General features: G+C 38.2%; 1 protein-coding gene across 1 annotated transcript; it reads left to right on the forward strand.

The window, feature by feature from the left end:
* The first annotated feature begins 1,055 nt into the window (after window positions 1-1,055).
* On the forward strand, window positions 1,056-2,268 carry LOC125192492 (polygalacturonase inhibitor-like). Its single transcript, XM_048090084.1, has 2 exons — window positions 1,056-1,268; window positions 1,344-2,268. The coding sequence occupies exons 1-2, from the start codon at window positions 1,090-1,092 to the stop codon at window positions 2,152-2,154; spliced, it is 990 nt and encodes a 329-aa protein (XP_047946041.1). The 5' UTR covers window positions 1,056-1,089; the 3' UTR covers window positions 2,155-2,268.
* The last annotated feature ends 9,556 nt before the right edge of the window (window positions 2,269-11,824 follow it).

The following is an 11,824-nucleotide window of genomic DNA, read 5'->3' on the forward strand; positions in this document are numbered from 1 at the left end:
CCTAAAGTCTGCACGCAAACCAAAAATTTAAAACCTTATGACGTTGTTTCCTTCTCTAACTTTTTCGATAAATCTAAGAATTTGACTGATAAATCGTACTTTGAATCGAGAACTATACTATTTTGTTTCTTAAATGTTTAAAGTTGAACCCGATGCTTTTACACATCATACGTCACGTGAAGAGAAGTAGCAATAACTAGGATTAAAAACGTCACGTGCAAATAGAGAGAGAGAGAGGTGAACAGAATGAGATATAAGACCGAGAAGAGGCGGTTCACTTATCTCAGCAAACAAGCACAACCCTAGATCCAACAGCTGACATTCACGATCCACACTGAGATGCCATGTGATGACCATCGGTGCAACCAGATAAACCATAAGTTGGTTCCGGGTTTGAGCCAACATAATAAAAATCTGGGCTGACTGAATTAATCACCGCAGCCAGGCCCAATAATTAAATCATAGACTCAATCAAATAGGTTCATGTATCGACACTCCAGAATTCAATACCGACAATACATAATTGCTGCCGTACAAACATTTTGCTTTTTTAGCATGAATATCGCACAATGAGTGGTCAATTTTCGACCTTGGGAGATAAGATATTCCGCCGCATGTGAAATGTCTGAATTTCAAGATTTAAATCAAAATAATACTATTTTCATTTCAATAATACTAGTAATGTAAACATGCGTGTATACTCATTCAATAATCACTTGTCCTACTCTACATATCTCTCTCCTACGTTAAAATAAAATTGATACGCCTCTACATACATTGATACATATACACCAAACCAAACCATGTGCCTTCTCATTCATACTCCTATATACTCCCTCCGTCCTAATAAATATGAAACATTTGGTTTCCGGCACATGATTTTATGCAGTGTTGTTTTGTGAGTTAATGAAGAGAGAGTAAAGTAAGAGAGAGGGAAAAGTAGAGAGAGTGATGTTTCTATTTTAGGAAATGTTTCATTTTTAGTGGGACAACCTGAAAAGGAAAACGTTGCATTTCTAATGGGACAGATGGAGTATATATTAGTACAACGTTGTAGTAATGAATTAAGAGAAAAAAAAGGCAAGCAACATGAGGAGCCTCTCTCTCCTCCTCATCCTCTCTCTCATAGCCATCCTATCCCAACCCACATTCTCCAAATCAGTTCGATGCCACCCTCAAGACAAGAAAGTCCTCCTCAAAATCAAACAACACTTCAACAACGCCTACACCTTCGCCTCATGGAACCCCGACATCGACTGCTGCACTTGGTACTTATACATTCATTTCAGTTAATTTTCACGCCGATATGAGATATTGTTATATTTATTTTTATTTGGCAACAGGTACATTGCCAAGTGTGACCGTGTAACCAACCGCATCACCAAATTCATCCTGAAAACCGCGGACGACGTCGTGGGCCCCATCCCGGACGCCATGGGCGACCTCCCCCACCTCGAGTACCTAACCTTCCACAAACTCCCCAACCTCATCGGCACCATCCCACCCGCCATCACGAAGCTAACCAACCTCAAAGACCTCACCATCACCTGGACCAACGTCTCCGGCCCCATCCCGCCCTTCCTCAGTCAGCTCAACAACCTCACCGGCCTCTCCCTATCCTTCAACAACCTCACCGGCTCGATCCCACCCTCCCTGGTCCAGCTCAGGCTCCTGGGGAGCCTGTTCCTGGACAGAAACAGGCTCACTGGGAGCATCCCAGAAGCGCTCGGGGATATCCCAGCGAGCCTGACGTACATTGACCTGTCACACAACCAGCTCTCGGGAGAAATCCCGAAAGGCTGGAGTGGCTTCAACTTCGAGAGTGTCCAGCTGGAGCGGAACAGGCTCGAAGGGGACGCTTCGGGCCTGTTCGGGAAGAGTAAGAGCATATGGAGGGTTGACCTGTCGAGGAATGTGTTTGCGTTTGATCTGACCAAAATGGAGATTCCCGACAGCTTGAGGTACTTGGACATGAACCATAATAAGATCTTCGGGTCGTTGCCGGCGGGGTTCGCGCCGCTGTCGTCGTTGAATGTGAGCTATAACCGGCTTTGCGGCCGAATTCCGACGGGAGGGGTATTTCAGGAAATGGAATATTCGTCGTTTTTTCACAATAAGTGTTTGTGTGGGCCACCCTTGCCCGACTGCAAATGAGAGAGTTGTAATCTTTGTAATGTATGCGTTTGATCTGACCTTGCCAGATTGCAAATGATTGTTGTAATGTTTATATTCCATATATGGAATAATGAATAAAATTTTATTCCCAAATGTTACTGTTTCTATAACATAGAAACGTGTTTTAATTAATAATAATAATAATAATAATAATAATAATAATAATAATAATAATAATAATAATAATAATAATAATAATAATAATAATAATAATAAAAAAGATACATAGTGCCATTAACTAAGCATTAATTACCGAATTAGATTAGTATGGTTAATATATAAATCAAATTTAGTAAATGCAATTTTTGGGGCGCGCATAAATGGAAGCGCGTACAAGATAACCACAGACGTAAAATTACTGTTGAAATAAATTACTCTAGTAGGAGTACATAAATAATTGGTGGATATAGGCTATGATTGATTTTTAAATTAGAACATTGTTCTTTTATACGTACATAAACTAAATGCAGTAATACTCCATCAATAGGTGTCATAGACTCATAAGACTTACCATAAATTATTAATATTGTATATTTTATTCTATTTTCAGTAACTATTTTTACATAACATTTTGCAGAAAATTGTTATAGCAACCAATACAGCTGTATAATGAAATGACACATAAGAATAAGCGACGACACTGTATTTTCTTTGAATTCGCCATTGCCTTTCTCATAGTAGAAAAACTGTGATTTGAAGTGATAAACCGGAGGGTATGTGTCAAAATTTAGCCATGTAATTTTGTTTAGAAAATTTATCATAATCAACACTTATCTTTAAATTATTTCTCAAAAATGGGAAGGAAGAAAATCATTTTGTGATTCTGCCAGTGAGGCAGATGAACACTTATCCTTAAATTATTTCACAAAAATTGAAAGGGAGAAATTGGAACTTGAAAAATGGACTATTTGTACTGTATTATTGAGCTGCTGTTGTTGTAAAAGAAAATTACCAATTGATTGAAACACAAGCAAATATTTGCAAAAAGAATGTGGAATTTTATATTGAAATGTGCGCCAGGGATATTGGGCACTTTGGGAAAGAAGATTGGCGACGTGGAACATACGCTTATTGGAGTCGCTCAGCCGATCGTTACTCATAATTACTATTCTTGAAATATGAGAGGACAATTGGTAGAACGTACTCCTTTCGTTTCACAAACTTTATCTAATCTCATTTGACTATTTTCATCCGTCTCACAAAATTTGTTCCAATTGGTATCTTTTCAAACATAGATCCGTCAATCTCCTCAATATGAGACCTTTATTCCACTACACACCTCCATTTAATACAAAATCAAATAGTTTCTCTAAACTCGCGTGGAGTCAAACTGCGACAAACTTTTTGGGACAATGATTTAGGAAATGGTATGGACAAACTAAGAAGCATTTTATTTTTAAAACATCACAAAGTGTATAAAATGATATAACTCACTCTTATTTATAGAATGGTTATTCTAGAATTATCTATTCTATTTTTTAATATTCTTTATCTAGATTTTTCTCAATCATCAAATTTTCATGGAACATCGGCCGAAATCACCCAAACCGCTTTCCCACACCCAAAATCCAACTCTTAGAGCATCTTCAACCATTCCACTAAACTCAAACTCATTTTAGTGTAAATCTCACACTAAATATTGATTTTACTCCAACCATTTACACTAAACTCAAATTTAAAAGAATATTCTCTATATTATGCTTTTTTTACTCACAAATTTGAAAAACTTTTAGGTATTGGTTTAGTGTAAACCTAAAGATAGGTATTTTTTTCTCAAAAACCAAAAATAGGATTGGTTTTTGAGTACTATTGGAGCTAAATACCTATCCCATTTTAGGTTTTAGTGTACCATTGGAGATGGTCTTAATCCCCAAATTTCGACCAATCCATCATGTAACTCACCTTATAATCCTCCCTAATTAACCCTTTCTCAGCTATTTGTTACAAACTCAATGTCCCACATCGATTGTAAGAATTGTTGGAATCGTGACTAGTCAAAGGGACATTACCGTGTCATTGATGTAACAGAATATTTAGGTGGTGTTCGGTTTCTTAGATAAAGATACAGTTTATGATTAAATTGTGAAATTATTTAATTGAAGGGGGTTGACTATGACTAATTATCATATGATTATCAATCTATGATTCAGTTGAAAGATTCAATCTCATTAACCAAACACACTATATATTTAATCCTGAGATACAATCTTGTAAACTAAACAATCCCTTTAGTATCACTATAGTCTTGTATTTCATATTCAATAAGTGATCTTATATTATGTCTCTAAATATGTTAGAAATATACTAAATTTTGCAGTATTAGATTGACATTTACCGAATTTGACCGCCATTCATTTCTAAAATATTCTACACTGAATTGGGTTTAGTACTAAAGTAAACTAGGGGCTAAGTTGAGTCTCCAGATATATTAAACACTTCTAAGTGCAAAACTCAAATACTATAACTAGTATTAAAATGGAATTTTAATAAACCATGACACGTAGTATTCGCTCTGTTCCATAAGAGTGTATTTTTTTAAATTTTTAAAATTCTCTCTCTTTAATGAAATGAAACTCATTTTTCACTAACAATATTTTAAATATTTTTTTTTATTAATTGTGTATTAAAATTTGTGTTCAATTAAAAATGTATATTCTTGTGGTACAGACGGAGTAAAAGAAATTCTTCCTATCCTTAATCAAAATTAAAGGATCAATCCTTGGCATTACATATGAAGTGATTTTAAATACAGAGTATGAAGTATTAGTGGATGATCCGGTTACAAAACTAAAGAAATAGTAGGTCTTGATGAAAATATTCGTAATAGATTTTTTTTTTTATTAATTTTATAACTGTGGTTGACAATTTCCAAATTCAACTTAGTGCACATTATTAAATTTTTCTCTCTATTTTGAGTTTTGGCATAGATTCCTCGAAGGAACAGTAACTAAGGAGTATTTCATACCTGAATATGACGATTGTACTTAGAAAATTGGGGACTAAACAACATGTGGCACGTAGGCCTGTCAAATCGGGCCGCAGATACCCCATCCGAAATTCCAAAAATCCAATACCAGATATTCGACTCGAATTTTATTTCGGGTACCCGGATACCCGACACGGGTATCCAGCCCCGAAAAATCCGGTATTCAGTCACAATTGTGATTGTGATTTTTTTTTAAAAAATTAACCACAAAAATTTACATTTTATTTAATATTTAGTTTGAATTTAATACAAAGATAAAGTAATATTCAAGAGAAAAACTAAACACAAAATAAGCATTTCACAATTCTAAAAAGTATGTATAGCCAAGTTTTAAAATTTATACTGCAACTCTCCATGAACGGCCAAATAGTATAAGTTATACTACTACTACTATATACTGCCAATTCTAAGTATAGCCAAATAATAAAAGTTGTATTAACAAATTAAAATATTAAGGTAGTGATGGGACTACTATTCTGAGAGGAGAGGGAGAGACTGGGCAGTAGAGGATGGAAGAAAGAGCTGCTGGCGGCTGAGAGGAGAGGGAGAGACTATCGAGAGGAGATGGCCGACGGCGGTGGGAAGCGGCGGAGGGAGGCGCAGCGAGAGAACATGAGAGGGGAGGGAGGCGCTGTGCATTTTGGGGTATACCCTATGCTAACTATTTCAGCAAGTATTACTAATATGTAATTAAGAAAGAAACCAATAGTTTATTAATTTTAAATTTTTTTTGGATAATTCGGGTATACCCGATCGGGTATCGGATAACCCGATACCCGAAAATCTAAAATTCTCACTACCCGATCCCGATCTGAAACCCGAAAATTCGGGTTTTGGGTATCCAATTACCCGATTTTTTAGGGTTTGGATATCGGGTATCCAATACCCGTTATTCATTTTGACAGGCCTATTTGGCAGGATCATTGTACCATCATTGACCCACGAGTACCTGGAAATTTTACTACTCCCTACGTTTCGCCATAGTTGAGGCGAAACTTTTCGGCACGGAGTTTTAGAGAGGAATATTGAGTGTGTTAAATGAATAGATAAAAAAGTAAGAGAGGGGAAAAGGTAGAGAGAATAAAGTATAAAGTGAATAAAGTTGAGAGAATAATGTAAGAGAGAGTAAAGTAAGAAAGAGAAAAAGGGGTTACCATATATAGAAATGACTCAACTATGAAGAAACTTCCCGAAATGGAAAAATGACTCAACTATGAAGAAACAGAGGGAATATTAAATTTGATCTTTGAGCTACCAACTGTCGTCTATTCCATATTCATTAACCTTTTCTTAAAATCCGCAGTTGGCACTATGTGACTCGCTAGATGTGTTGTGTTAAGAAATCGTCTCTCAACATCTTTTGAAATTAGTTAAATTGAGAAGGGTGTAGGTGAGCTGCAGCACAGGGGATAAAAGCCTTGTGATATAAAAAAGCTAAACAGTCAGTTTTGCATCGGTTGTAACAGAAATTAGAAATCAAATTTGGGGATTCATTGTGGAGAGAGCTCAGAGGTTCATCGATCAAGAAAGAGGGAAGTTCTTGGTGATCGTTGGTGCAGCTCGCTCAATGATCGTTGCTCATATTGGTTAGTCATTCAGCTGCTGCGTTTCAGTTGTGATAGGCTAGATTGAGTGGTGTTGATTGTTTAGTTTCTGTGGTTGTATGCATCTGTAAACCCTTGTTTCTTCATCAATACAATTTTGCCCGAGTTCTCCCGTGGATGTAGGCCGCATTGGCTGAACCACGTAAATTGGTGTTTGATGTTCTTGTTTTCGATTCTTGTTTGCATTGCTGTCAATTGCATATTTGTGATAATAAATTGGCGCCGTCTGTGGGAACGACTGATTTTGCAATTGATGATGGCTGCCTCTCGATTTGATTTCGAGAAATTCACGGGTAGACACGATTTTGGGCTGTGGAAAGTAAAGATGAAGGCGATGCTTGTGCAACAAGGGCTATGTGAGGCGATGAAGTATGAGCAACCGGATAAATCCGCAGATCTTGAAGATAAGGCAGTAATCAAGAAGCTCGATATGATGGATAGAGCTCATAGCGCGATAATGTTGAGTCTTGGAGATCGAGTTCTTAGAGAAGTGTGTAAAGAGAAAACACTTCTGCAGTTTGGACCAAGCTGGAGACGATCTACATGACGAAGTCTTTGGCAAACAGGCTATTCTTGAAGCAGAGGCTGTATTCGATTAAGTTTCTTGATGGGAAAGAAATCTTGGACTGGATGATTTTGTCAAGGCAGTGGATGATTTGGAGAGTGTAGATGGAGATATAAAGGATGAGGATAAAGCCATTATGTTACTCAATGCACTCCCGAAGAGTTTTGATCAACTCAAAGATGCCATTCTATATGGAAGAGATAGCTCTCTCACATATGAAGAGGTGCTTACTGCCTTGAAAGCAAAGGAATTCCAGAAGGCTTCTACTACCAAACCAGTTGATCAAGTTGGGGAAGTCCTAAATATTAAGAGTGCAGACAAGAAAGGTTCCAAGAAGAAGTGGCAGAAAAAGGGAAAATCAGAGAAGAAAGAAGAAAAGGAAACAAGATCTTGTCACTATTGTAAGAATCCAGGACATATAAAGAAAAATTGTTTCTCATGGAAGAGAAAGAAGGAAGAAGAAGCGGAAAGTGGATATTTCGGACAAAAAAAGGAATCGATATCTTTGGGGGCACTTAAAAGGGAAAGGGGAAAACCCATGTTCTAAGGGCAAATAATTATTTAAGGGGGATCGGAAGTTGTATTCCCAGAGATGGCCAACTTGTAATCTTAAAATCCGGGGGGTTTATCGATGATCAAACCGGTGAAGAAGATGGATGGAGATATATCCCATCTGAGGCTTGGGCATGTTTCAATGGATGGAGTAAAATGGCTTACCCAAAAAAACCCCCTTTTAAATTTGGGCTCAAAGATGAGATCCGGAGAGTGGGGTTTTGTGTTGGGGGGAAAAGAGTAAGAAATTGGTTTACCCTAGTGGAAAGCAGGGCCCTAAACCATTCTTGAGTATCCCCAGGCGATATAGGGGGGCTGCTCGGGCATCGGTGGGGGGGAGGTAGATTTTTTGTCAATTGTGGATGATTACTCAGAAAGTTTGGTTATCTTCATAAAAAAGAAAAATGCGGGGCCTTTAGCAAGTTCGGAGAATGGTGTATAGAGGTTGAGGTGGAGAAAAGGTTCTAACCGAAATGTCTTAGAACGAACAATGGTTTAGAGTTCCTTTTTCTCGTAGTTTGATGATTTTTCCAAATTGAAGGGGAATTTAAAAACATAGAAAAGGTTCCCAACAATCCTCAAAGAGAATGGAGTGGGTAAAAGAGCCCCCCTGAACCATCCTTGAAAAAGTGAGGGTGCTGCGATTTCATGGGAAAGCCTCACAAAACCAAAAGGGGGGCGGCCCTCAGGCCCTGACAACCGTGAATAAATGCCCTTCCGCTCAAACAATAATTTAAACCCGGGTTATAGATGGTTTGGACATCATAAAAATTTTACAAAGTTGAGACCCTTTTTTGGGGTGGGGCACTCTCACATCAAGTAGGGAAAGCTAGAGCCCCAGGGCTCCCTTTGGGGGTGTACTTTTTTGGGGGGATCAAAAGGGAATGAAGGGATATAGGCTCGGTGGAAGGGCCGGGGAATCAAAAAGGGGGTACTTGGAGATGTGATTTTTAAAAAAAGAAATGCCTTATAAAGATTTAGAGATCGGTTTAAACGGGCATCTAGCTCGAAACTCCCGGGTTTAGGTTTGGGGCTTTAGGAGGTACGATGATGTGGAAAAAGATGAAAATGCTAATGTCGGGGGAAAAACCTTTTATGAGATCGGTGATGATGAAGGAAAAACACCCGGAGGAAACTAACCTTGACAACTTACATTGACAAGAGATAAAAAAGAAGGTAGAATGTAAAAGGGGCCCAAAATATAGCAATGCAAGTTTGGTGTATTATGCTTTTGTCGGGAAGAAGTGGAGTCAGTGAACCGGGCCCATGGGAAACAGTTAGATCCGGGGAGAAAGGCTTTGGGTAAAGAAGAAGAATTAGATTCATTTTGAAAAACAAGACATGGATTCTTGTGACCCGAGAAAAGTGATTTGGGAAAATTATTGGATGCAGGGGATCTTTAAAAAAAGAAGGTGGAGGCATCGGATGGAGATAGAATGGGGTATAAAGCGGATTAATTTGGGTAAAAATCAAACGGGGAAAAAGGCTTGACTTCAAAGAAATATTTTCTCCCGGGGGTGAAGGGGGGCATGGACTTCTTATGGCAATGGGCAAAGAATGATTGGGAATTACACGCTAGATTAAAAAACAACATTCACATGGTGAACTTGAGGAAACTATTCTGGGGGGTTGAAAAGGGGGGGTTTTTTTAAACTAGGAGATGAGGGGAAAAGGGTTTCTTTTTAAAAAAAAGCATTTATGGCCTTAACGAAAACAAGTAAAAAGTTGGAATCTACAATTTGATCGGGATATGAGGAAAATTGGTTTTTAAAGCTCCAAATATGGCAGGTTTTTGTATATATGAAGAAAGAGATGGGAAATCGGGGGCTTTCTTGCTCCCATCGTGGATGATATCTTTGGTTCTTGGATCGGATATCAATAAAAAATTGAGAAAGTCAAATATGATCTCAAATCGATTTGGGAAAAGAAGGATTTGGGTGAAGCTAAAGGATCTTAGGCATTGATATCATAAGAGGCGAAGGGGAAAAAAAGGTCCCTTTGGGTTAAATCCAAGCATTATATTATGAGTTACTCGAAAATTCCCGGGTGGGGAATCCCAATAGTCTAAACCTTTAGGCGCGGTTTGGTTATCGCAAAACCCGGGGTCCTAAGTCAAAGGAAGAGCGAGGAATTGATGGGAAAAAACCCATAAATTTTAAATTTTATGCATCGGTTATATGTGAAAAAAGTTATAATTTCTTTTGGGGCTTAAAACCCTTTCCCAAGGGGTGTGTGAAGAAAAATCGCTAGATCAAAACTTTGGGAAAGGGGATGGTCGCGAAGGGGAAAAGGGAAAAAGAAGTGAGCGGGGGTTTAAAAAAAAAGGGAAAGGGGGTGATTGTATTTTTAAAGGGAACAAAGTCTTATCTATACCTTTGGGCCCCCCTCCAAACGCCTATATATAGAAAAGGATCGAGCCCCACCTAGAACTTTTTTTTCTTAGCTCACACACATTACACCCCTTGGGAATGTGAATCGGGGGTGTCGGGTACGAAGGGGGTTTCTTTTCTTTGAAGTTTTTTGGGTTTTTCAAGGTCAGTGTGGGCCCAAATCTTTTTTTAATTTGGTTGTTTTTTCTCTTTTTTTTTCGGGAAATTCACTTTTTGGGAATTTGACTTGGGCATTTATGATACTTGTTATCTTTTCGCTTTTTTTGGTTTTGTTTTTTTGTGATATTTCAAGTTGATTTACGTAGATCTCTTTGGAAGTTTATTTTTTCAAGTATTATATGATTCTGTTTTATTTTGATATTGTGGTGTTTGATATAGGGAAATTTGGGGATAGATCATGGGTTTTTTTTTTTTGGAGGGTTGTTCGGGAAAGCGGGAAATGATGAAGGGGTTTTTGTTGGTTGGAGTTGGGGTTGGACGCTTGGTGGGGGTGGATTTGGGGTAAGGGGTTGGGTTTCCCAAGTGAGAAAAAGGGAAGTTGTTAGATGGATTTGAGTTTTCTTCTTGTTTTGTTTTGCTTCGTCTAGCGTCGGATACTTCGTTCTTCGTTGATTATGCATTGATTTGACTTAGAATTAGTTTGCTGTCTGTTTGATTTCGTTCGTGTTGATTTTCTTATGAGTTTTTACGAATTTGGTTGTAGAAGATGATGTCATTTGTTATTTAGTACGAGAGTTAGTTATTCCGCATTTTTCGTCCATACTTGCTTTTCGAGTCATAGTCCCATGATCGTTTGTTTCCTGGTCTAGGTAATTGGAGTAGTTTTCTTAGATCTAGTGCTTGAGCGTTATTTTTCGCAACGTTCTCTTGTTATTTCTGCCTAGGTCTAGTTATTAGCGTAGGAGTTTTAAAATTCCCAAGTCAGTTTAATTTGTTTTCCTCAACCCAAGAAAAAATGCGTGGCGGACCTGACACCAAAAACACATCCAAATCTTTGAACATGAGTATTACGCATCCTTCTACGTGGATCGATCCTTCTTCCCTATACTAGGTTTAGTAAAGTGGTTGAGGGTTTTTGAAAGAAGTGCTCGTGTCCGACGACCGAGGATTTCACTCGACAACGAGTTCCTAGACCGCGTGATCTAATGGATTTGCTGGACCTAGGAACTCGTTATTTCCTTCGAACACACTACGAACATAAATCGTACCTTTCAATACCTTATGCTAACATCATTGGAAGTGTGATGTATGTAATGATTTGCACACGGCGACCTTGCTCATGCTGTGAGCTTGACAAGCGAATACATGAAGCAACCCGGGGGAAGGTGCATTGTCAAGCTTTAAAGTGGATGTTGAGATATCGAAGAGAAGTTCGAGTATGGGATCATGTATGAGGATTTGAGGATCAAACAATGGATAGCCTTGTGGGATCTTTGCGATTCGGATTATGCATCAAATAGAGGCAGAGGAAGTCTCAATGGATACATATTTACTCTCTTTGGAGTGCCGGTCACATGGAAGTCTAATCTGCAATCGTTGTTGCTCTATCTAC

Source organism: Salvia hispanica, chromosome 6 (assembly GCF_023119035.1).
Source record: "Salvia hispanica cultivar TCC Black 2014 chromosome 6, UniMelb_Shisp_WGS_1.0, whole genome shotgun sequence".
Lineage (NCBI taxonomy): Eukaryota > Viridiplantae > Streptophyta > Magnoliopsida > Lamiales > Lamiaceae > Salvia > Salvia hispanica.